We start from the raw sequence: 26,720 nt of genomic DNA on the forward strand, positions 1-26,720 counted from the left end.
ACATTGCCTGGTTTCTGTCAATCTTCTGCCTATTGTGACGTCAGGGATTGGCATCTATGGCCTGTAATCGAAATCTGCTCCTCGGCCCATTTTTTTTTTGAAGTGGTTGTTTAAACAATAATAAGAATATGCAACTGAAATTGTGTATGGTCCCTGTGCTAAGCAACATGTAGTCCAGGAGCTCCTTTTGGTGATTGTCTGGCTAGTGGTTATCTGTGTGCTGGGCCTGGTTTTTAGTGATGCACACACGTAGACTTAAAATCATCAGTGCTTGAATAAGGCAAGTGCTGTCATTATCCCCATTTGACAGATGAGAACACTGAGAACCCAAAGGGGTTAAATTTACTGTTATAGAAGCCAGCTGCTTTTACTTTTGTTTGTTTGTAAATATTTGTTTATGTACTTGGTTGCTTCAGATCTTAGTTGTGGCATGCAGAATCTTTAGTTGCAGCACGCGGGACCTAGTTCCCTGACCAGGGATTGAACCTGGGCTCCCTGCATTGGACGTGCAGAGTCTTGGCTGCTGGACCACCAGGGAAGTCCCCAGTCCAGCTGCTTTTATTTATTTATTTGTAATTAATTATTTTGGTTTTGGTTGCACTGGGTCTCTGTTGCTGCTCTTGGGCTACTCTCTAGTTGCAGTGTGCAGGCTCCTCATGGCAATGGCTTCTCTTGTTGCGGAGCACAGGTTCTAGATACACAGGCTCAGTAGTTGTGGCGCAGGAGCTTAGTTGCCCCCCTGGCATGTGGAATCTTCCCAGACCAGGGATCGAACCTGTGTCCCCTGCATTGGCAGGCAGATGCTGCTTTTAGATCAAGGACCTTCACAAGGAGTCCTTCCGAAGAAAGGTGCTCTGACATATTGGAAATGACTGACTTTCTAAAGGTAGAATTGACGTTTGTGCAGAAGCTGGAGAAAGTGGTGGCCATGTTATATGCTTCTTCCAAGTCTTCAGTAGGAGATTTTCTTTTTCACCTTTCTCCTAAGAAGATGGGCTCTGCCCTAGTCAGTGATCCTTGACAGAAAGAAACAGAACTTTTGATTTTCAAGTTCCCCAGTGAAAACAGCTAAAAATGGCTAGATAAACCAAATAAACCATAGATTGGAAAGCACTTATAAGCTAACAAGGTATTTTACCACACCTTATTAGAGGCGAAATGGGAACTTGTAGAAGTGAGTGGCGCACAGAAGCCAGTTCTGCCCTGAGAGCATCACTAGTCTGAGAGCACTCGGACTTCCTGTGTTACCAACCCCAAAGGACAGAGGGGCAGGCTTCACTCTCCCGGGCATGTGCAAAGTGGGAGGGCTGAAGAGCCCCTGTCATGGTCAGCTGTGACTGCACCTCTCTGGTCTTGTAATAAACACGTAGCCTGACCTGCTCCAGGGATGGTAGTGTCTCCAAGACGTCTGGCGGGACAGCACAGGCCACACTGAAGAAGAGTGACTCTAGGCCTCCAGTAATTTTTAAGGACATTGATTCCCACACGTAAATTCGTCAGAGCAGGAAATAAGGAGCTATGATCAAGAGCCAGAACAAACATGAGACACACATTTGCAAAGACTCCCTAGAATATAAAACAGCTGTGTTTTACATGTTGCAAAGAAATAAAGGACAAACATGAAAATACCAGTCAAGAATCAGAAATTACAAGAGTCATAGCAGCTTGGAAAAAGAAAGGAATAGAACTTCAAGAAAACTGTTACAATTAAAATTTTAACTCAGCAGATCAGACCCAGCTGAAGAGAATAGTAATATACTAGATCACAGATCAGAGAACTTTCTCTGTGAAGGACCAGATAATGAATATTTTAGACTTTGAGAGCTATATACTGCTTCTGTCGCAACTACTCAACTCCACCGTTGTGGCACAAAAGCAGCCACATGAGAGACTGAGGACGGTTATTTTCCCATGAAGCCTTATTTATAAAAACAGACGGCAGGCTAGATTTGGCCCATGGGCTGGAGGTTGCTGACCCTTGAACTAGAAGGTCAGAGTAGGTTATCTGGAATTCATCATGGAGAGCATAAAAGATGGAAAATACAAAAGAGAAAGCAAAAACGCTAAAAGAGAAAATCTAATGTACATTTAATCAGAAGGAGAAGAAAAAGAATGTATGCTATTAGAAGAGAAAAAGATAAGATTTCTAAAACCAACAGCAAATAGTAACCCATAGATTCTGAAGTCCAACATATACCAAGCAGAATGTATAAAAGGAAATTGAATCTAAGACCTGCCATAGTGAAACTGTGGAACTACCAATATAAAATATTAAAAGCACTCAGAAAAAGGACAGGTTCCCTTCAAGGCAGCAACGCTTGGACTAACAGCAGAGTTCTCAATGGTGGCAATGAAAGCCAGACATAACCTATCTACCCAGAATTTTTGAACCCCCCCAAAAAATCTGTAAAATGCAAAAAAAAAAAAACCAAAAAACAAAAAAACATCTGTACATAATGAGGTGAAATCAAGACACTTTTCGGGCAGATCCTGAGAGGATATATGCCCAGCAAACCTGAAGGAAATTCTAAAGGATATTCTTCAGGCAGAAGGAAAATGTGACCTCGCTAAAATTACAGCTTTCTTAATTTTAGGGTAAAACAAGCCATGAAATAGGAAAATTGTAGCCTATATAACCAACAGAGTAATCATATTCAGATATAAACAATACAAGTCAAAAGGAAAAAAGACAACTGCACCCCCACCAGAATGGCTAAAATTGAACGGCTGGTGGTACCCCAGTACCTGGGAGGAAGCAGAGCAGCTGTAATAGAAACACTCACAGCAGGAGTGAAAGTTCATAGAATCACTTTTCTATCAAAACTAGATACATGGAACACCTGTGTATCTACTCCAGATAAGCAGACTGTATCTACTCTAGATAAGTAATGCACAAAATCAGAATGCTGATTAGTCTTAGGACATAAAAAGTGAGGTCTGGGGGAGCCACCCAAAGTACTAACAGTGTTTGATGTCTTAAATGTTGAACATCATAAACACTTATATGCCAAAATTCATTGAGCTTGCTACACATAAGATTGGGACAGCGGAGAAGCGCACTGGCTGCGACGGACCACAGAAAGACTCTGCACTTGGACATTACCAGATGGTCAACACTGAAATCAGATTGATTATATTCTTTGCAGCCAAAGATGGAGAAGCTCTATACAGTCAGCCAAAACAAGACCCAGGAGCTGACTGTGGCTCAGATCATGAACTCCTTATTGGCAAATTCAGACTTAAATTGAAGAAAGTAGGAAAAACCACTAGACCATTCAGGTATGACCTAAATCAAATCCCTTACGATTATACAGTGGAAGTGAGAAATAGATTTAAAGGACTAGATCTGATAGAGTGCCTGATGAACTATGGACGGAGGTTCGTGACATTGTACAGGAGACAGGGATTAAGACCATCCGCATGGAAAAGAAATGCAAAAAAGCAAAATGGCTGTCTGGGGAGGCCTTACAAATAGCTGTGAAAAGAAGAGAAGCGAAAAGCAAAGGAGAAAAGGAAAGATATACCCATCTGAATGCAGAGTTCCAAAGAATAGCAAGGAGAGATAAGAAAGCCTTCCTCAGCGATCAATGCAAGGAAATACAGGAAAACAACAGAATGGGAAAGACTAGAGAGCTCTTCAAGAAAATTAGAGACACCAAAAGAACATTTCATGCAAAGATGGGCTCGATAAAGGACAGAAATGGTATGGACCTAACAGAAGCAGAAGATATTAAGAAGAGGTGACAAGAATACACAGAAGAACTGTACAAAAAAGACCTTCAAGACCAAGATAATCACGATGGTGTGATCACTCACCTAGAGCAAGACATCCTGGAATGTGAAGTCAAGTGGGCCTTAGAAAGCATCACTATGAACAAAGCTAGTGAAAGTGATGGAATTCCAGTTGAGCTATTTCAAATCCTGAAAGATGATGCTGTGAAAGTACTGCACTCAATATGCCAGCAAATTTGTAAAACTCAGCAGTGACCACAGGACTGGAAAAGGTCAGTTTTCATTCCAATCCCAAAGAAAGGCAATGCCAAAGAATGCTCAAACTACCGCACAATTGTACTCGTCTCACATGCTAGTAAAATAATGCTCAAAATTCTCCAAGCCAGGCTTCAGCAGTACGTGAACCATGAACTTCCAGATGTTCAAGCTGGTTTTAGAAAAGGCAGAGGAACCAGAGATCAAATTGCCAACATCCGTTGGATCATTGAAAAAGCAAGAGAGTTCCAGAAAAATATCTATTTCTGCTTTATTGACTATACCAACGCCTTTGACTATGTGGATCACAATAAACTGGAAAATTCTGAAAGAGATGGGAATACCAGACCACTGACCTGCCTCTTGAGAAATTTGTATGCAGGTCAGGAAGCAGCAGTTAGAACTGGACATGGAACAGCAGACTGGATCCAAATAGGAAAAGGAGTACGTCAAGGCTGTATATTGTCATCCTGCTTATTTAACTTATATGCAGAGTACATCATGAGAAAAGCTGGACTGGAAGAAGCACAAGCTGGAATCAAGATTGCCAGGAGAAATATCAATACCCTTAGATATGCAGATGACACCATCCTTATAGCAGAAAGTGAAGAGGAACTAAAAAGCCTCTTGATGAAAGTGAAAGAGGAGAGTGAAAAAGTTGGCTTAAAGCTCAACATTCAGAAAACGAAGATCATGGCATCTGGTCCCATCACTTCATGGGAAATAGATGGGGAAACAGTGGAAACAGTGTCAGACTTTATTTTTGGGGGGGCTCCAAAATCACTGCAGATGGTGATTGCAGCCATGAAATTAAAAGACGCTTACTCCTTGGAAGGAAAGTTATGACCAACCTGCTGCTGCTACTGCTGCTAAGTCGCTTCAGTTGTGTCCAACTCTGTGCGACCCCATAGACGGCAGCCCACCAGGCTTCCCCGTCTCTGGGATTCTTCAGGCAAGAACACTGGAGTGGGTTGCCATTTCCTTCTCCTAGATAGCATATTAAAAAGCAGAGACATTACTTTTCCAACAAAGGTCCGTCTAGTCAAGGCTATGGTTTTTCCAGTGGTCATATATGGATGTGAGAGTTGGACTGTGAAGAAAGCTGAGCGCCGAAGAATTGATGTTTTTGAACTGTGGTGCTGGAGAAGACTCTTGAGAGTCCCTTGGACTGCAAGGAGATCCAGCCAGTCCATTCTAAAGGAAATCAGTCCTGGGTGCTCATTGGAAGGACTGATGCTAAAGCTGAAACTCCAATACTTTGGCCACCTCATGCGAAGAGTTGACTCATTGGAAAAGACTCTGATGCTGGGAGGGATTGGGGGCAGGAGGAGAAGGGGACGACAGAGGATGAGATGGTTGGATGGCATCACCGACTCGATGGACATGAGTTTGAGTGAACTCCGGGAATTGATGATGGACAGGGAGGCCTGGCGTGCTGTGATTCATGGGGTTGCAAAGAGTCGGACACGACTGAGCGACTGAACTGAACTGAACACACAAGATTTGTGAACTCAATAGAAAATGGATGAGAGACTTCTTAAAAAAGGATAGTGTTAGTTACACAATTTTGTGGAATGTACTTAATGCCTGAATCATACAGGTAAAATGCTTAAAATGGTGCACCCTACCTGGTTGGTGGTGCCTGTCTCATACGAGCCAGGGACAGAGCAACTCCTTGTTTATCTGAGCTTGGCGTTTGGCCTGTGCCCATGCCTGGTGCATGCCCTGGACACATAGTGGAAGGGAAGCTTAAAATGGTAAGTTTTATATACATTTTACCACAATATAGAAAAAGAAATAAAATATTTTTTGAAAAAGGATAGCCAGAGGACCATAAGTATATTCAACTGAATTAGTAACAGAAACAAAAACCTCAAAGAGCTACCCTCCTGGAAGACAGCACACGTTTTAAAGCCCAGCAATACCAAATGCCAGTGAGCGTGCAAAGCAGCAGAGCTTACATACACTCTTAGTCGGTGGTATGTTGGCACAATCACCTTGGAAAATAGTCTGGCATGATCGGGTAAAGCCCTGCAGTTCCACTCCTAGTTTGTTCTGTAGAGAAACTCATCTGTGCACCGGGATACAGTGTAATAAAAACTACAGACTGGAAGCAACTCAAATGGTTATGGATATACCATTGGGCAGATAAACTTAGATTATCCTGTAATAGAATGTTACTACATTGTGAAATATGGCTGTGAAAATGAACACATTAGAGCTGCATGGGTGACTTTCACAGGCCTTAGTTTTTTCTCTCTCTCACAGGCATACTTTGAGCCAAGAGATTTAAAGCCTATACTGTGATAAACTCCATAATGGTTACTCCCCCACCCCACCACCACTTCATGTTCTTCTTTTACAGAAATTAGGTTTGCCATTGGAAAGGCTGGAAATTCAAATCAGTGGGTTTTTTTGTTTTTTTTTTCCTATCATGGCAGGGGCCTTATCTGTTACAGTCATTACTGTATCCCCAGTGCTTCAGACTATGGGTAGCACAAGATGAGTGTTGTAAAAATGAATGAATTTTCAGGTCGTAGGGGTATTCTCAGAAGAATTTAAGGATACAAGGTAGATTCTGGCCAGGATATAGAACTTCATTTTCTTCATAACCAAGAAAAATCCAGTTAGTATGACTATCACACTGGTTTTACGAGTGTTAGAATTATCTAGTGCTGTTTAACAAATTACCCCCAAATGTAGTAGCATTCTCTAGAGGTTGGCTTGGTGGTTATTTCCCATCTTAACTGGAACTCATGGCATCTATATGTGGCTTCTCTGTGTGACCTGGGCTTCCTTACAACATGGTGGCTGGATTCCAAGGAAGACTATTCCAAGAAAAAGGGAGCCATACAGAAGCTATCCTCAGAAGTTGCAAGCATCATTTATACTGCATCTTCTTATTTAAGGCTGTCACAGAGTCCCACCAAGCTCAAGGGGAGAGGACTAAACTTCACCTCTTGCTCTAGAAGAGCATTTAGGTCTGGAAATATTACTGTGACCATCTTTGGAAAATATAATCTGTCACATGGCCTATCAAGGCATGGCAGAGAGCCTGTTGAATTGATTTCTAGAGAGGGGAGTTAGGTGTAGGTGAGCTTGATGGTACAGCAGCCTTTGGGAGTAACTGTCAGGACTGGGTTTCGAAAAGTGGAAGACAGGCCTTGCTGAAGGAAGTATACTGGCTGGATAAGAAGCCAGAGGACAGTCTTGGCAACGATGAGGGCAAACACGTGACCAATAAACACGAAAGGTAATCAATAGTATTAGAAGCGTTAGGAAAATGAGGACCAAAACCACAATGAGACACCACTCCACATTCACTAGGAAGACTATAATTTAAAAGCAAACCAAAGAATAACATGCATTGACAAAGATATGAAGAGACTGGAACCTTCATGTACTTCTGGCTGAAACAGAAAATGCTACAGCAGTTATGGAAAACAGGTTCCTCAAAAAGCTAAACATAGAACTGTCATCAGTTCAGTTCAGTCACTCAGTCGTGTCCAACTCTTTGCAACCCCATGGACTGCAGCACGCCAGGCCTCCCTGTCCATCACCAACTCCCGGAGTTCACTCAGACTCACGTCCATCGAGTCAGTGATGCCATCCATCCATCTCATCCTCTGTCGTCCCCTTCTCCTCCTGCCCTCAATCTTTCCCAGCATCAGGGTCTTTTCAGATGAGTCAGTTCTTCGCATCAGGTGGCCAAAATATTGGAATTTCAGTTTCAACATCAGTCCTTCTAGTGAACACTCAGGACTGATCTCCTTGCTGTGCAAGGGACTCTCAAGAGTCTTCTCCAACACCACAGTTCAAAAACATCAATTCTTTGGCGCTCAGCTTTCTTTATCGTCCAACTCTGTCATATGAGCCAGAAATGGTGCTCAGACACATGTTCCCCAACGCTCATTGCAGCATTATTCACAATGGCCAAAAGATGGAAACAGCTCAGTGTTCATCAGTAGATGATTGGATAGCCAAATATGGTATATTCATACAGTGGAATATTATTCAGTCTTCAAAATGAATGAAGTTGTTCTTCATGTCACATCACAGATAGATAAATTGTGAATACATTATGTTAAGTAAAATAAACCATAGATAAAAGGACAACTATTACATGGTTCCACTTATATGAAATATTTAGAATAGGTAAATCCATAGAGCTGGAAAGTAGATCAGAGTCTACCAGGGGCTGGGGGAAGGCAGGACCAGAGAGTGAGTTACTGGTTATAGAATTTCGGTCATGTGATGAAAGAATTTTGGACATAGTATTAATTGTTGCATAACATTGTGAACATAATTAATGCCATTCGGCTGTATATGAGAAAATGATTAAAATGGTAAGTTTTATGTCGTATATATTTTACCTCGGTTTTTAAAACTTAGATGTAATATACCATAACCATGGAATTTTATACTTTAAATCAGTGAGTTGTGTGGTACGTGCATTGTATCCCAATAAAGTTACTTTAAAAAAGACTGGAGTCTGAAAGACTTGCAGGTTCAATGTAAAACTGCTCTATTCACCCCTCCCACCCTTTGCTAAGAGTAAGCAAGTAAAGCAGAAAGAACTTGCAGTCTTGCGTCCTCCTGCTCCCTAGAACTGTTTAATCCAAGGATGACACTGCAACTCAGCTGCCTCCTGGCTCCAGGCTCCAGCACGTATACAACAAATAACCCAAATCCTAAGCAAAGACAGTGCTGGGCTTACCAGGGGTGAGTTCATTCTAAATCTGTGAACCATTAGCTCCTCACTTTAGGACAGAGATGAAAGAGTGGTCTCTCACTCTCTGGGGAAATTATTAGCAGTCCTCAGTCACCACAACACTGTTCTTCTATGGTAAGTCTGCTGTACCTAACAAAAAAATTTTGTAATGTATGAAGAGGTAAAACAAAAAGGGGGACCTGCAGTCATATTTTAGAAATCATCAAAAAAAAAAAATAATAACCTTCAGATGACCCACGCATTGGAACAAGCAGGTATAATAACTATTGTGCTCAGGTATTTACAGGAAAATAAAAGAATGGTTGAATAAGGAATCTGAGCAGAGAAATGGGAATTACGAAAACAGTCAATCCGTATCTGAAGTTTCAATACAGTATCCAAAATAGAAAATGATTCGTTTAACAGCAGAGGGAATACTACAGGAGAACAATGAACTTGAAAACATGTCAGTAGAAATTACCTAAACTGAAGCTTAGGGAGACAGAAAAAAAGATTGGACAGAACATCCGTAACCTGTGCAACAGTGTACGGCAATTCAGCGAGGTGTCATCAAGAGTCCCGGAAGGAGAGGAGACAGAATGGGAGAGGAGAACATTTTTTGAAGAGACAATGGCCAAGCTTTTTCTTATTTGTTGAAAAACTGGAACCCACAAATGCAATAAACTCTGTGACTCTGAAACAGAGTAAATATCAGAAAACCACCCTTGAACACATTTAGTTAAACTTCTGAAAACCAAATACAAAAAGAACTTTTAAAGCAGCTAAAGAAAAAAAGACTGATGACATAAAGAGAAATATTGTGCAGTTCATAACAAGGCATTAAATATATGACAACCATAGCAAAAAAGCAAAAAAAAAAGTTTGCTACCCTGGAGTAAATCAGTGCTGCTCAACTGGTGTCTGTTTCCACCCCTAAAGGAATTTCACAATCACAGTGTCTGGAAACTTGTTTGAGCTTCCTGAGTGGGGATGCTACTGTAGTCATCTAGCCAGGGATGCTGCTGGACATTCTGTAGCCCTCCAAAGAATGATGTGGCCAAGAATGTCAGTAATGTCATTGTGAAGAAACCATTAGAAAGACAGAGATTTTTCAGAACATGAACCATAAAAGAAGAAACTGAAAATTTTGTTGGTGTTTAGTCACTAAGATGTATCCGACTCTTTGTGACCCCGTGGACTGCAGCACGGCAGGCTTCCCTGTCCTTCACTGTCTCCTGGAATTTGCTCAAACTCATGTCCATTGAGTCAGTGGTGCGATCCACCCACCTCATCCTCTACAACCCTTCTCCTTTTTCCCTTACTCTTTCCCAGTATTGGGGTCTTTTCCAGTGAATCGACTCTTAGCATCAGGTGGCCGAAGTATTGAAGCTTCAGCTTCATCATCAGTCCTTCCAGTGAGTATTCAGGGTTGAATTCCTTTAGGATTGACTGGTTTGATCTCCTTGTTGTCCAAGGGACTCTCAAGAGCCTTCTCCAGCACCACAATACAAAAGCACCAATTTTTTGGTGTTCAGCCTTCTTTATGGTCCAACTCCCACATCCATACATGACTACTGGAAAAACCATAGCTTTGACTATATGGACCTTTGTCAGCAAGGTGATGTCTCTGCTCTTTAATATTCTTCCTAGGTTTATCATAGCTTTCCTTCCAAGGAGCAGTCTTTGAATTTCATGGCTGCAGCCTATGTCATATCTGTAGAATTACTGAAACTTAAGAACCAGCCAGGAGAAATATCAGTAACCTCAGATATGCAGATGATACCACCCTTATGGCAGAAAGTGAAGAACTAAAGAGCCTCTTGATGAAAGTTAAAGAGGAGAGTGAAAAAGCTGGCTTCAAACTCAACATTCAGAAAACTAAGATCATGGCATCCGGTCCCATCACTTCATGGCAAATAGATGGGGAAACAGTGGAAACAGTGGCTGACTTTATTTTTGGGGGCTCCAAAATCACTGCAGATGGTGATTGCAGCCATAAAATTAAAAGATGCTTACTCCTGGAAAGAAAAGTTATGACCAACCTAGACAGCATATTAAGAAGCAGAGACACTACTTTGCCAACAAAGGTCCGTCTAGTCAAGGCTATAGTTTTTCCAGTGGTCATGTATGGATGTGAGACTTGGACTATAAAGAAAGCTGAGTGCCAAAGAATTGAGGCTTTTGAACTGTGGTGTCAGAGAAGACTCTTGAGCGTCCCTTGGACTGCAAGGAGATCCAACCAGTCCATCCTAAAGGAGATCAGTCCTGGGTGTTCATTGGAAGGACTGATGTTGAAGCCGAAACTCCAATACTTTGGCCACCTGATGCGAAGAGCTGACTCATTTGAAAAGATCCTGATGCTGGGAAAGATTGAAGGGGGGAGGAGAAAGGGACGACAGAGGATAAGACGGTTGGATGACATCACTGACTCAACGGACATGGGTTTGGGTGGACTGGGAGTTGGTGATGGACAGGGAGGCCTGTCGTGCTGTGGTTCATGGGGTCGCAAAGAGTGGGACACAACTGAGCAACTGAACTGAACTGAAGAACCAGCAAGACCAAACGTGGACAAGATGTAGAGCAACTTGATCTCTTAATGCACTGCTGGTGGGAATGTAAAATGGTGGGATCACTTTGGAAAACCATTTGGCAATTTCTCAGTAAGTTAAATATACACTAATTTTTATGGTTAGCACTTCTAGGTGTGTACCCAAAGGAAATGAAAATATATGTTCACAGGCAGACTGGTATCAGAATGTTCCTAGCAGCTTTGTGATAGCCCAGATGTTCATCATGAGGAGAATAGTAGACCCTGTCATCCTCACGCAGTGGAATACTACTCAACCATAAAAAGGGAAGGACAAGGCCTGCAGCCACGTGGATGGACCTCAGAAGCATATGTTGGTTCTAGCCAGGTCAGTTAGGCAAGAAGATGAAAGAAGTATCCAGAGTGGAAAGGAAGAAGTAAAACTATATATGTTCAGATAATATCATATATATAGAAATCCCAAAGGAATCCACTAGAGGACTAGTAGAAGTAATAAATGAGTCCAGCAAGTTTGTAGGATGCAAGGTCAGTGTATAAGATTTTAATTGTATTTATATACATTTGCAACACACATCCAAAAATGAAGTTGAAATTAAGAAAACAATTCTATTTCCAGTATCATAAAAAGGAGTAAAATACTCAGAAATAGACAGAAGCACAAAACATACTCTGAATATGCAAAAACATTATTTCAAGAAATAAAAAATGATCAAAATAAATGGAAGGACATCCTATATTTATGGATTGAAAGATTTAGTGTTGTTAAAATGGCAATAGAGAACCAGGGCTTGGAAAATTAACATTCATGCAGGAATTCAGTAATGAGTAAGAAAGACAAAAGTGGCTGTGTCCATAGAGCTTACCTTTGATGGGAAGTGGGGGGATCAGTCTTTAAGACAGTTTAATTTCAGGTAATTTTAAGCACTACGGGGAGAGGAACTTCTCTGGTAGTCCAGTGGTTAAGACTCCACGCTTCCTACGCGGAGGGTTCAGTCCCTGGTCGGGGAACTAAGATCCCACATGCCGAGTGGCGTGGCCAAAAAAAAAAAAAAGCAAAAAGAGTCCTATGAAGAGAACAAGATGATGTGGTAGTGTTCGGGGAAGCTTATTTAGGTCCCATAGTCGGGAAATGCCTTTCTGAGAAAGTCTCATAAATAGCTCTTTTTACATTTGTTTCTTTGATTTAGGATCAAGTCAGGTTCATTCACTGAGACTTGGTTGATAGGTGTCTTCAGGGTCTCTGATTGCCCTTCCATGTCTGTCCTTCTTTTCTTTTTCCTCAGAATACAGCTGTTGAACACAGCAGGCTGTTGGTCCTGTTAAGATCGCCACACTCCTGTTCTGATTACATCCCTGTGGGGTAGCTTCTGAGTAACTTGCTCCTCTGTCCCTTCCTGTGAAATGGTGCTTAGGTCTGGAGGCCGGATGAGATTCTCAGGGTTTTTGGCAATTTTTAAATTCTGAATCTTGAACACTGACTCCCTCTTTAATGATGTAAATGTACTGTTAGTTTTTTGGATGTGGTAAGTTTGTTACGGTTTCTGTTTTGGAGCTTTACACGGTGGATGGAATGATAAGATGTCTGCTTCATACTGATCGAGGATCAGGGGCAGAACATGGGGCTATGGGTGATGCTCAGCTGGCTGTGAGTCATGGGTGAAGCTAGGTGGTGAGGACGTGGCTTCATTGTGCCCCTCCATATGGACTTGCGAGGTCTTCCATAATTTAAAGTTCTTAAAACTATTATTATTGACTGTAATTAAAATGAATGGGCTATTCTAACCCACTTCTGAGGATGTAGTTTAACTCTCAATTCACATTCACTTCAGTGAAGTGTTACCCACTTCTACTCATTTCTACAGTTCAGTTCAGTTCAGTCGCTCAGTCGTATCCGACTGTTTGCGACCCCGTGAATCGCAGCACACCAGGCCTCCCTGTCCATCACCAACTCCTGGAGTTCACTCAGACTCACGTCAATCGAGTCAGTGATGCCATCCAGCCATCTCATCCTCTGTCGTCCCCTTCTCCTCCTGCCCCCAATCCCTCCCAGCATCAGTCTTTTCCAATGAGTCAGCTCTTCGCATGAGGTGGCCAAAGTACTGGAGTTACTCATTTCTACAGATAGCCATTTTTTTTTTTAATCATATTTTTTAAAATAGAGTGAACCATCTGAAGTTGCTGGGGTTTGTGGGGCTTTTTGTTGTGGGTTTGTTTTTTTTTTTTCCTGTAGGGCAAAAAAAGGTCTATCTATTGGCAATTTTCCTGTTTCAGCTGGATTCATGGAAGTCAGCTGAGAAACCTGGTATTTTCTGTTTTCCGCACACATGCATATTTCTCATGTCTTCGTTCCTTTGGAAGTCAGTTCACTAGTTACCAAAGCCTGTGCTCTTATAATTGGATTTCATTCCAAGTTTTAAAAACTAGTCATCATTAAATGGGTGTAGTAAACAGTTTCTGTTGTTTTTGAAGAAGTTTAAAGGGAGAGATAAGCAAGTACCTTAAGTAGGTCGCCCTCAGGTAAAAATGAGCCTGTCGTGTTTCAGGCACAAAAGAAGGCGGGGGATAAAGGGTGATGCTGAGAGATGAGTGAGACCAAAGCATGTAGTTTCTTTTCAGAGTTTGTAAGAAGAGTGGAGTGACTGGACTGCTGTTTTCAAGTGTTCTAGCTGCTGTGTGAGCGCGGGTCACGGGAGCAGCACGTCGGTGGACCTGTCCTGCGGTCCAGTCTTGGGCAGTTCAGACTGAGGGCAGGGACTGCATCCCCCAGAGCAGGGGCACGCTGGGAGCATGTCTCAGCGACCGCCTGCTAGAGGTTTGACTTCTTTGGGGGATTAAATAATTACTTGTAAAGCCCTTAGAAAAGTGCCTAGCACAGAGCAAGTGCTCAGTCGTTGGTTGTTGTTAAAATACCAACAGCCATTTCTGAGCATATCAGCTACATTTGAGGCACTTTTCTAAAGGGCACTACATTTCTAGCTGATTTATGTCACTCGTTGTTTGGAGGTGAGCAGTTTACTTTCCCATCTTACAGAAGAGGGGCTTTGGCACCTCTCCACCTGCCCACCCCTAGAAGGGGGCTCCTGTTAGGTTCCTGTACCACCCGTCTTCCTTAAAGAACCAGTTCCTCAACAGAAGTACATGTGCTGCATCCAGCTTTGTGTCAGCATGCGCCCTACATTAGCAGCACCCTCAGAGTGTGAGATTTGCAGATTTGGACAGAATTCAGCTGTGGTCATCATTTCAACAATAGAGCTAATTTAAGCTTATTTCTGCAGCACTGGGAAAGTCATCATGAAATAAAAGAGCACAAATTGGGAGAAAAGACAGTGTAAATCACTGATAGTCGGTTGCTGATGAGTTCAGCCAAACACAGGATGAATGAAAATAAGTGTTGCCCATCATAACCTAGAAATGTATTTAAACCTTCACATTTGGGGAGCTCCCAAGGGTTGGGTTTCCCTGCCCCAGGAAGCAGGGCAGGTGAACTGTCGGGCTCCTACCTACCACGAGTGATGTTTCCAGAGAACTGGCATTGTAAAATAACTGAGAGCGTGTGATTGTAGGGAGCCTTCCCATCCAGAGTTGGGCTTCCTCTCTGGTCGTTGGGACGCCTGCACCGGCACTGACCAGCGCTCCCTCGCTCGTCCCGTCTGCACAGCTGCGAGCGCCTGCTCTCTGGCCGGGGCCTGCCCTCTTACGTGGCCTCTCATCCTCCCGGCTTCCTGTCCCTTTTGTCTTCCAGCAGTCGTCCTCTTCCAGCGGCAGCGTGTTTGGGTCTGGAAACGCTGGAAGAGGGGGAGGCTTCTTCAGCGGCCTCGGAGGAAAACCCAGCCAGGATGCAGCCAACAAAAACCCGTTCAGCTCGGCCAGCGGGGGCTTTGGGTCCACAGCTACCCCAAGTAAGTTCAGAAACTTTCCTGGTCTCTGGGTCCCCTGATGTCATTGTCATTCTCCTGGCAGTATCAGAGCTTCAGTAACAAGGGTAGCAAGGGAGGAAAGGTCTGGAAGGCCCACTTAAAATCTCTCCCCCAGAGCAGTGCGGTCGGTTTTGATTTTGTTTTTTATTTGGGGTTTTTAATGAGATGTCCTATATAGCCATGAAAAGACATCAGAGCTGCAGGGAGAGAGGATCTATGCACTGAGCTACTCCCATCGTCTCTCCCAAGGCCCAAATTGCTCTGTTTCTTAGGATTGAGATGACTTGAAATGAATGCAAGCAGACAAGCATAAAAGAGAGCAGCCAAACAGGCTGGGTGTGCTCGGAGGAGCATCTGGATTTTCATTTGTGTCGGACTCGCTTTGAATTTGCTTTAAAATGCAGCTACTGTAGAGAAATGTCACACAAAAGTTGAAGCCATCATTATTTCTCAGCTCTTACACTTTTGTCTTATTTTCAAATGAAGCTGTGTCTTTGTGCTGGCACTTTCTTCTTCAGCTAATTCCTTGTTGATCTGTCGATTTGTGATTGGAAATGAAAGAAATTTGTTTGTTTAAATCTTCTAAAAAAACAATATTGTGCTGCTGCTGAAAACTGAGTTGGGAAGTCAGGCACCTGTCAATCTTCATTTTAGCTGCTCTCATTAAATATGCGCCACCAGAAGCTTCTCTCATCTGTGTGATCATTACATGATCACACTCATTGGGAAATGATTACACTCATTGGGAAAGACCCCGATGCTGGGAAAGATTGAGGGCAAGAGGAGCAGGGGACGACAGAGGATGAGGTGGTTAGATAGCATCACCAACTCAATGGACATGAGTTTGAGCAAACGTAGGGAGATAGTGAAGGACAGGGGAGCCTGGCGTGCTGCAGTCCATAGGGCCGCCAAGAGGTGGACACGCCTGAGCGACTCAACAACAACAAGGCATCAAGCCCAGTTCTCCAGATGGGACAGAGGTTTCCTTGATAATGAGGCTCATGTAGTTACAAGCAAAACTCTCTTTCCTGAGACTCATATATTGACAGGTCAGTTATTTTGATGTCACTGTTTATCTAGTAATATGTAAGGAAAGGTTGTAGTAAAGATACACACACATCTTTAAAGTTGCAAAATTATATAATCAGAAATTTTTGTTCTGCTAGTAGGAATTTAGAACCTAAAACAAAGGGATCTTAGAACTCGAGTTCAGTAACAGTTTTTGAAAACTGTAGGGTGGATTTCCTTTAGGGTTGACTGGTTTGATCTCCTTGCTGTCCAAGGAACTCTTAAGTCTTCTCCAGCGCCATGGTTCGAAAGTATCAATTCTTCTGCACTCAGCCTTCTTTATGGTCCAGCTCTCACACCTGTACAGAACCTACTGGAAAAACCATAGCTTTGACTAGATGGACCTTTGTCAGTGAAATGAAATCTCTGCCTTTTAATATGCTGTCTAGGTTTGTCATAGCTTTTCTTCCAAGGAGCAAGCGTCTTTTATTATTAAAGTGTCTTTAATTTTATGGCTACAGTCACTGTCCACAGTGATTTTGGAGCCCAAGAAAATAAAGTCTGTCACTGTTTCCATTTTTTCCTCATCTCTTTGTCATGAAGTGATGGAATCATATGCCATGATCTTAGTGTTTTGAATGTTGAGTTTTAAGCCAGCTTTTTCACTCTCCTCTCTCACCTTCATCAAGAGGCCCTTCACTTCTCCTTTGCTTTCTGCCATAGGGTGGTGTCATCAGTTTTAGATGTGGCCATCCCCACTTTACCAATAAAGATATAGATTCAGAGAGAGGGTGTGGGCTTCCAGAGGTAACAGCCATTAAGCAGTGTAAGGAGGATTTCATCCAGGCGTGTGTGTAGAGCTCTGATCCACCGTGTTGCCTCCTGAGATCTTCCAGCCCTGCCATGGAATGGAACTCCTCCCTGTGCACCTTGTCTGATGGCCCTCATGCTTGCTTTGCATGGCATTCATTGAACACACTCCCCTGCAGATAGATATCAGAGCACAGATTGCGCAGCCAGCAGCTCCCTTGGTAACATTTAGACCCCGAGCTGCCTAGTCCTGGAGCTGCCCTCTTTAGCCCTGAAAAATAATTGGAACTAACTATGCAGTGATCTCAAAAGACAAGCTAGGGACATGACTGGTGCTTGGTGCTGGAGTGTTCTGTATCCGAAGCTCACACTGCAAAGGTTTCTTCTCTCTTTCTTCCCAGGAGACTCTACCTAAGACACAGGTAAACCCTGGGCCATGTGCATTATGTGTGAGGAAACCATGACTCAGGAAGGCTTAGTCCTTTCCCGTCAGTTTTTAGGTTTTCTAAGCCAAGGCTGACTGTACCACTCATTTATCCCACTGTAATATCTTTGAACATCCTAAAGACCAAGGAGTCTTAAAGAGATAAAGGGATAAAGAAGCCCAAAGGCTTGTAAATGTTCTCTGACCTCCCTGGAATTCAAGTTTTCCAACACGGTCCCAGTAAAATCATTTCACCTCTGTATTTCTGGTTTGTCCAAGAGGAGATCTAGCCTCTAATCTTACACTTGAATTTGTTTGCTATTTGGAATTTTTGCCTTGTTAGCACTAACAAAGTCAGAAAATCGCTACCCTCTCTTCTTGAAATACCAAATGAAAGGAATGGCTGGGAAGCCTGGTTTTTGTTTCCAGTGTCAGATGCACCGCCATTGAAGGGATCTAATGTAATCTTCAGTCACCTCGGATCAGGAAAGGATCAGACTGCTCAAGAGGGCATTTTGCAGGCTCCACTAGGGGATATGTAGTCCCCTGGGACCATATATGATGGTGATGAAAAGGAATTTGCTACCCATGCATGCTGTCAGTGCCTGACATGCTTATAGCCAAGCTCTTAGACTGTCAGCAGTAGTTTTACAGAGCAGGTGACCATGCCGTGGTCTGGGGCTCTGTGTTGCTGGCTCATGGAAATTAGAGATGGTTGGGTCCCTGAGATGAGGCTCTGCACTTGCTGGATTGTGGATCAAGAGCATTGAAACTGGAAGTGTTAACAGACATGCATCTCACACTGAGGTTGGATTGGCAGCAGAGCAAAAGAGAGGCCCTGACCTTGACAGGTTAATGGTGGACCCCCTCTTCAGACAGCTCGTCTTGGAGAGTCACCCTCCACGCTTCTCCCATCCGTCACCCTCCCTGTGAGCATCTGTCTGGCCCATGCAGGTGTCTGTACGTCTCTCTTGGTGACATGCAGTCAGCTCTCCATACCCACACAGAACATGTCATTGCAGCCTCCTGTCCATGCCTGTGTCTGAGCAGTGATCCTCTTTAAAGAGAGTGGTTTGCTGCCTTACTGTGGGTGCAAACTCACTGTAATAAAACACCCATCACAGCAGGGTGGGGAAATGTGAGTCATCCCTCCCCGCTCCTCCCAGTAAAGGGTTAAAGAAAAATTCCTGTTACATAGCATGCTGTTTGTACTCCCCAGGAGCTTCCATGTTTTTGACTTTTGGCAGGTTATATGTTGCCTGGCAGATTTGCAGTACCTATAACAAAAAACTTGACCCCCATCTTGATTTTTAGGAGCTCGATTCCTTTTTTCCTTTAATTCTTGGAGCTGAGTCAGTGTGTAGCTGAGGGAGCAACCCACCAGATAAGCATCTAAAAGGTCAAGGGCTTACTCTGAATCCCTTAGAAAGATGAAGTGAGAGTGGAAGTCCTGTTCTTCAGAATATCCCAAGCTTCCATCCACCCAGGAGGAGGAGCAGTGGGATCTTTCTTATTCTGCCTGCAGTCTCTGTGCAGAGCCAGCAATGGCAGGCATGTAAGAGTAGAATTGGAAGTCAGCGTGCTCAGTTTGAATTCACTCTAACTTTGTTTTCTCTAGTTTTGACAAAATTTGAAGTTGGTCTTCATGTGAGGAGATCCATGAACACCAGCCCTGTTCTTCAGAAGCCGAGTCTCGTGTGGCCGCGGGGTGGGCCCTCTGTTGGACACATCTGCTACCTGTGGGCTCACAGGTGCATTTCTGCAGAAGAGCCCTTCCTTGGAACCTGTTGCCTTCCTTTGTTTTGTGCCTGTAACGTCATATCAGGAAATCCTGAGCCTGGGCACTAAAGTGATTACAAACTTGTCATGAAGATACACACACATCAAAGGAGGTTTCTGTCTCACTGCCACCCAGCATCCTTGGATCCTAGACTTCTCTGTCACTCCCTTCTCCCCAAACGCCTAGTGAAATTTCTTCCTTCTCTGTTTTGAGGAGTACGTAAGGACATCTTTCTCCTTCTGACTTCCCTCACACATGTTCTTCATCTCTTCAGATACCTCTAACCTGTTCGGAAACAGTGGAGCCAAGACATTTGGCGGATTTGCCAGCTCATCATTTGGAGACCAGAAGCCTGCTGGCACTTTCAGCTCTGGAGGAGGAAGCGTGGCCTCCCAAGGCTTTGGGTTTTCTACTCCAAATAAAACAGGTACTGCTCTGCCTATTTGCTTTGCTTATTGTTACATGTGTATTTAATGTGCATAGACTTCTGGAAGCAGAGCTCTCCAGGCCGGTTTTCGAGGGAGGTGACTTGGAATGTTGATGAAGATGCTCTTCCGCCAGATTCATTCTCTTCATTGAGCGCCTACTACATTCCTGACGCTGTTCTCTGTCTCCTGAGATGCACTAAGCGCAGAATGCATGCCATGCAGCCCTTAACAGAGTTTAGTGTCTTTGCAGGGAAGAAAGCATTGTAGATATTTACAGTTGCATTTAACAACCAAAGAAGGGAGCCTGTAAGACTGTAGCTTGAAACGTTAACAAGAAAGCATCCTGAGTCATATTTGCTTGGGTGCCCATTACCTGTGATGGGTAAGACAGATGGTCCGTGTAATCTCTTAGGTCTGTATCACTTTGTCTTTCCCAGGTCACTTTTCTTTAAACTTTTTATCAAATATAATCACATAACTATACCACATGCTCTTGTATGTATACAGTTTTCATAGCATAATGATACAGCCCAATTAATTTTCACTCTTAGAATATGCCTACTTAGGAATAAAGAACATTGCAGTACTACTTTTTATCCCAGCATTACTTTTAAAATGTATATTTGTAAACTGTGTCACTTTTTTTTTATAATCATGTATTATTATACTTGCAATTAAAGATTTTAAAGAACAGTACATATTTACCTGCAAAAAAAATCCTTCATCTCTGTCAGCTGCCCCGTCTATCCTATTTCTGTGTCTGAGATCTACAGAGGGGCTGCATACCTGCCCTTGTCTTGTGGAAAATTGTGTGAAAAGATTTTTGGGGGCAGGGAGGCTTAACCTGCTGAGAAAGCAGTTCGTTAAAGCAAATGCCCCACAGGTGAGCAGACAGGATGCTTCCCCCAGGTGTGTGTTGGGGACTCTCTGTGGGGATCGTAGAGGAAGGACCCTCCCGAAGGAGCAGCCGCCTGGATGCCTCTGACAGGGGAGCGTGGCTGCCCCGAATTACTACCTGGAATCCCACCTTTCAGAACCGAAGTTGCTGCGGTGTCCTAATGCACTGGGCACCTTTACTCAGACCTGTGCCTGGCGAGGGTTAGTCTTTGCTAGCTTTTGATGCTCTCTCCTAGAATCTGAAGTGGAGTAGGAATGAGCACCACAGCTGCATTTTGCAGCTTTGAGTGATTTAAAAACACTTCCTGCAGAGAGAGATTTAAAAACAAAAGGGCTGCAAATCTTTTGGTCCCAGTTAACAGGGCAAAAGCAGAGACATTACTTTGCCAACAAAGGTCCGTCTAGTCAAGGCTATGGTTTTTCCTGTGGTCACATATGGATGTGAGAGTTGGACTGTGAAGAAGGCTGAGCGCTGAAGAATTGATGCTTTTGAACTGTGGTGTTGGAGGAGACTCTTGAGAGTCTCTTGGACTGCAAGGAGATCCAACCAGTCCATTCTGCAGGAGATCAGCCCTGGGATTTCTTTGGAAGGAATGATGCTAAAGCTGAAACTCCAATACTTTGGCCACCTCATGCGAAGAGTTGACTCATTGGAAAAGACTCTGATGCTAGGAGGGATTGAGGGCAGGAGGAGAAGGGGACAACAGAGGATGAGATGGCTGGATGGCATCACCGACTCGATGGACGTGAGTCTGAGTGAACTCCGGGAATTGATGATGGACAGGGAGGCCTGGCGTGCTGCGATTCATGGGGTCGCAAAGAGTCGGACACGACTGAGCGACTGAACTGAACTGAACAGGGCAAATAGCACTTGACTAAGATAGTTTAGTTTATTAATCATCAAGACCTTCTAGTTTATCTTTTGAGGAACCTGATCATGTTTTCTTCAACTCTTGTGTCCTCTCTGTTGTTCCTTATCCTGGGGTCACATCCCAGTTGAGTTGAGAACTTGACCCTTTTATTTTTTCAATCTGAGAGAAAATGCATCCACCCACTTTTCAGACTGGTTTTTCCTATTTGATGACTTGCCCCATGGAACCACCTCAACTGAGGACTCCAGGAATTTCAGATTGTGGGTTTGGGTGGGTCTCTAAAAAATTCCAGAAGCAGCCCTCCTCCCTTGAGTACAGTTGCAGTAAAAAATAACACCACTGGAGATGATTTGAACAGAGGACAGGAAGTGGGACAGACTGACAGTGACCTCCTGCTGCCCCAGTCCACTGGGTTCACTCCATGTTCTGCCGCTGGAGTTACTGGCTTTGGTGGCAGTGGAGGGGGCAGAGTGGTGGTAAGGTGCTGGGTGGTCATGTGGTCACCCTGCCTTTGTTCCCATCCAAGCTCTGCCGCTCACCAGTGGCTCAGTCTAGACATGGGGCATCTTCTCTGAGCCTCGGTGTCCTCGCCTGTGAAGTCAGGGTCGCAGGTTTACAGGGAGGATTGAAACTGGTGAACAGTACCTGGCATATGGAGGACCCTCAGTAAGTCGGATATCTTATTGAGTACTAAACTTCTGTCTCTTCTGGAGAAGAAAACATGAAAGTGTAAGCATCTAACAAAATTGGAACCCTCAGCATCAGCAGTGAGTTGTCCGTCTCCAACAGTGAAGCCCGGGTCCCCGTTCACTCTCTTCACTCCTTCTAGCTGTGACGTGGGTCTGTCGTTTTGGGGCATTGTGTGTGCCCGTGTAATCTCCTCTCTCTATCCAGTGAGTGTACTTTCTGTATCGTGGTGACTTCTCATTTTTCACTCACCTTCCACCAGGAACTCTGAACAATATTGAGTACAGAGTACTAGGTGAAGGTCTGTGTGTCCAGGAAGTGTAACCAGATCCATGATCAGTCTTAAATAATTCAACTGCAAGGGTTTTTTAGCACTTTTTTTTTTTCCCAGTCTGTTATATTTGTAACCCAGCAGTCTCCATTATCATGGCTTGGAATTTCACTCGAGGTTTTAAAATACAGACTGTAGACCCAAACGTGAGCCTGAACAGAAATCGCCTTCTCAGTTGTGCTCCTGCTGTTCCTGGTGAATGAGCAAACGACCGAACCACAGAGCAGCAGCTAACTAAGGCATTCAGCTGGCAGCTCTTCATATCCAGCATTTGCTCCTGCCTGATGCAGGCGGCAGAAGCTTGTGGGTGATTACACTCATAATAAGAAGGCCTGGGTAATCCCTCTAACACCGGGATTCACGTTCCACTTGGGCGAGAATGAGGGCCCCATCTCCCTGGTCCAGTTGCCTCCTGGCTTGGCCTGGGCCACCATTCCTCCCTTCAGAGCACATCTCTTGTACCGTTTTGCTGTGTTCTGTTCAATAGACGCTCAGCGAATGTCTCTGCTAATGTCCTAGAACGACGTCAGCAGAGTCTTGGGGTTTGGGAATCCTCCTCGGGGGCAGGAAGAACAGTCAGGCAAGGGCCTTCTGTCTTGCCGCCTGACAGGCATCTAGCAGTCGGGGGAGGCGGCCCCAGGCACACCTGGCCCTTCGTGTGCGGCCACCTGCGGGGGTGCCGCCCCCGTGGGCCTGTGTCCACAGGAGCAGCAGCGCTGGGAGCCTGCCCTCGGGCTGGTAGACTCAGGGCTCGCCTTGCCCAGTGCTGGAGGGTTTTGTCTCATTCATACAGCAGCCACCCTCCAGACAAGAAACACAGTGTGCCTTTTCTATTGAGGAGTAGTTCCTGCCTGCAGAGAGAGAGCTTTTTGTTCTTCTGTGCAGGGGGAGGGAGACTCCTGAGACAGACGGAGAGGCATTGGGCTGTAAATAAGTAACGAGCGCCTGGCCGAGCGCCAGCACCCCGTGGCGCTGCGTCTCCTCGGAACCCTGCTCGCAGGTCCTCCCTGAGAGGGGACCGTGAGCCTCTAGTTCATGTTTTTGTGAAGCTAGGGACCTTGCCTATGTGATGATAAGTAATAAACTCTGACCATTTTGACAACTGGGTAGAGATTGAATCTCTTGAGTGTGACTTTTCAGTGGACTCTCAAAACGTAGCAGGGCGCCGGGTGGGGGTCTGACGTGGCCTAGCTGGGTTTCCTGGCAGTCGGACCTCACGAAACGTGGAGCTAACGAGTCCAGCTTGCCTCGGGAAGGCCCGGGGATCTCACAGACAAACACGAGGTCTCCTGGGTTCTTAGAACTCCAAGTGAGCTCCTACGTGGACCGCAGACCCTTCTGTTGGAAATGGAGGGGTGGCGATTTGGTTGGGTTTGGGTTTATTATTTTGCTGATAGAAGGGGTGTTGCCCTTTGCTATAATTTTTTGAATTTGAAGTTCTAACGTATTTTCCCCTTTCTCCTTCTTCCTCTTTTGATTTGGTTTCTCACTGCTCATTGTCTTCTCTTCCTGTCTCCTCCTTTCTTTCTCCCCGTTTCTGTTTGTTTGCCTCTGTTTTGCTCAGGTGGCTTCGGTGCTGCTCCAGTGTTTGGCAGCCCTCCTACTTTTGGGGGATCCCCTGGGTTTGGAGGGGTGCCAGCATTCGGTTCAGCCCCAGCCTTTACAAGCCCTCTGGGCTCGACGGGAGGCAAAGTGTTCGGAGAGGGCACTGCTGCCGCCAGCGCGGGAGGATTCGGGTAAGCCCCCCAGGAGAGGCCAGAGGAAGCCCCCAGGCTCGGGTCAGCAGAAGCACTGGGGCCCAGGACTCCTGTTTTGAAAAGAAAATTCTTCTGTTTCCCCTTTTCTTGACTAAGCTGAAATTCCCTTCCTCAAAATCCGCAAACCAGTCATTCCAGGATTCCTGTTCTCTGCAGGGATAAGGCTAGACTCTGTCCAGTACTTGCTGGACATGAGCCGTATTCCTGTCCCCTGGTAGGTGGCTGGCAGAGCCCTGCTCTCCTAGCAGAGATAAAGGATTGGTTAAGGGAAGAAAAACAGTCTCCCCTTACTGCAAGATTGCCCCTCGTGTGGTGACTGCTGTTAGGAAATTCTGAATAAACAGTTTTTACCAAATTCTTTTCTCTTGGGATTGTTGTCCCTGAGCAGACAGCTCCTTAAGTCCCCTGCTCCACTGCAGACCCCCCGCGTAGGACAACAGTCCACAGTCCCCGGGCCAGCTTCCACAGGCACTATCTGGGCCCTGGACACATTGCAGAGTCTCCATGACCGCTCTGCCTTCAAGGCTGCTCTTACTGCTTGGGGTATATCCTCACTTGAAAATGCCGTAGTAGAGATTTGCTTCAGAGGGCCCCAGAAATTCAGTCTGGTTACCAAAACCCCAAGGAGAAAATAGCCTTCACCACATCACAAAATCCCAGTAAAATATATGTGGTGATGACTACAAAGTGTCTTATTCGCAGGAAGTATGGATGTCTGAAGTTACTGTCTGCTGGGCCTTTCACAGCCCTCAACCCTGGCTCAGGACTCATAACACTGCAGAGCTGGCGGGTGGGGCCGGGCCGTTTGGGAGCACTGTCAGGGCACATGGGATGAGTGCTGGCAAGGTGGGAGCATCTTTGTCTTGAAAGTAAACTCAAATGGAGCCCTTCCTCACACCCTCCTCACCTCTCCATGAAAGAGGCTGGTGCGGACATGCTGGCAAGTTTCAAGGAAAGTAGCGAGTTGATACATTGCTTCTTGGATTTCATGTAGAGACTGATGGGTCTCTTAAGCTGCTCCCGGGAAGTCAGGAAACCCGAACTTAAGGAAAGCTTTGAAAGGAGAGTTGGGGTCGATTTAAACCAGTTTTCTGGCAGGTTCTGACAGATACTGCTCTCTGCAGTGACCGCCCAGCACGTGATATTGCAAAGTTGCCGGAAGGTTTGTGGTTGACTGGGAATCTTGAGGTTTTTATTTATTTGAAACCAGCTGTTTTCTTCGCTAGCAAAAAAAAAGGATTAGGTTCTGCCCTGGCCAGGGGCTCGCCCACATAAATCCTGACTGGCTGGTTAGTTCCGAGTTGTCCAGCAGAACCAAGCACCAGTTTTGGTGTGACATCTCCGAAAGAGCTCATCGCCATTCTTCAGGTCCCTGTCGTGAGTCTGTCTCTGACCCCGGCTGACGCCTGAGAGCTTCCCACAGCCATGTATGAGAGGCCCAAGGCATGGGTGAGATTAGCCCAGGACCAGTGACGTGGAAGTTCCAAACAGCAGAGGAAAACCCAAACATGGACAAGTGGGGTTTCATACTGCAGCCCTTTATTTTTCTTCACGAAGCTGAGGCAAAGGTTTGCTCTGGGCTCTAGCCTACTTTTTCTGAGAGGCTGCCAGTTTAAACCAAGCTTGTCACTTCGAATCATGTACGTCGCGCATCCTGAGACTCAGGAGGGGGGCCGGGGCTGTCGGGCAGCAGAGTGGCCGTGTGGCCATGCTAACCACAGTCTCTGCTCTCACCGGGACGCAGGTTCGGGAGCAGCAGCAGCACCACGTCGTTTGGCACCCTTGCCAGTCAGAACGCACCGACTTTTGGATCGCTGTCCCAGCAGTCTTCTGGGTTTGGGAGCCAGAGCGGGGGATTCTCAGGCTTCGGATCAAGCGGAGGAGGTGGGCAGCCCAACCACTCCCTTCACTGTGGTCTCTCCTTTCGTTCCTTCAGTAAATGTCTGACAACCCTCACCCCTACCCTGACCCTCCAAAAGAATGAGTGATTTTACCTGGCTATTCAGTCTGGTACTTGAAAAGCTGAAAGTACTGGAAAGATGCAGTTTTCTTTTTGGGTTTTAATTAGGCTTGTTAACACTGTGCTGTTTCTTACCAAATAAAGAAATGGCTGACTTGACTTTTCTCTCAAGATTTGAGGACCCCAAAAAAATAGCCATTCTAACTAGACCTTGACTTAAAAGTCTAAACCAGAAGACTCAAAAGATATAGAAGAAAGTAAAAATAAAGAGGTAGAGACCTTACAAAATGTCTTTCATTTGTTTGACACCCTACTTCTTCAGATAGTAGAATATCTTTGCAGCACACTTACGAGATGCAAAAGTTAGGTATTATTAATTATTATTTTACAAATGACACAGAAACCGCAAGGGGCCAGTCTGCTCAAAGGGCTAGACAGACAGCAGCAGGGCTGCCCCTTGGACCGAGTGTCTTGCTGCTCTGGCCTCAAGGAGAAGAGAGCCAGTGGATGGGGAAAGTAGAAAAAGCACGCTTTCTTGATGAAATGAGTTCGTGTGGCATCAGCAACACTGAGAGGAGGCCTGCCATGACCCTCTGCTGGCCA

General features: G+C 44.9%; 1 protein-coding gene and 1 non-coding gene across 3 annotated transcripts in view; both read left to right on the forward strand.

Moving 5' to 3' along the window:
* NUP214 (nucleoporin 214) overlaps positions 1 to 26,720 on the forward strand; it is a 91,356-nt gene that overhangs the window by 62,747 nt on the left and 1,889 nt on the right. Inside the window, exons 31-34 of one of the 2 annotated variants that reach the window (XM_027556594.1) lie at positions 14,992 to 15,145; positions 19,460 to 19,612; positions 23,965 to 24,136; positions 25,902 to 26,041. In XM_027556594.1, coding sequence (XP_027412395.1) covers positions 14,992 to 15,145; positions 19,460 to 19,612; positions 23,965 to 24,136; positions 25,902 to 26,041 — 619 coding nt within the window. Of the gene's footprint in view, positions 1 to 14,988; positions 15,146 to 19,459; positions 19,613 to 23,964; positions 24,137 to 25,901; positions 26,042 to 26,720 lie in introns of both variants that reach the window. The other variant, XM_027556593.1, reaches the window with a different exon arrangement.
* LOC113901970 lies at positions 5,594 to 5,724 on the forward strand. Its single transcript, XR_003513626.1, has one exon. It is a non-coding gene; the product is annotated as a small nucleolar RNA SNORA48 (small nucleolar RNA).

This window comes from Bos indicus x Bos taurus, chromosome 11, assembly GCF_003369695.1.
Source record: "Bos indicus x Bos taurus breed Angus x Brahman F1 hybrid chromosome 11, Bos_hybrid_MaternalHap_v2.0, whole genome shotgun sequence".
Classification (NCBI taxonomy): domain Eukaryota; kingdom Metazoa; phylum Chordata; class Mammalia; order Artiodactyla; family Bovidae; genus Bos; species Bos indicus x Bos taurus.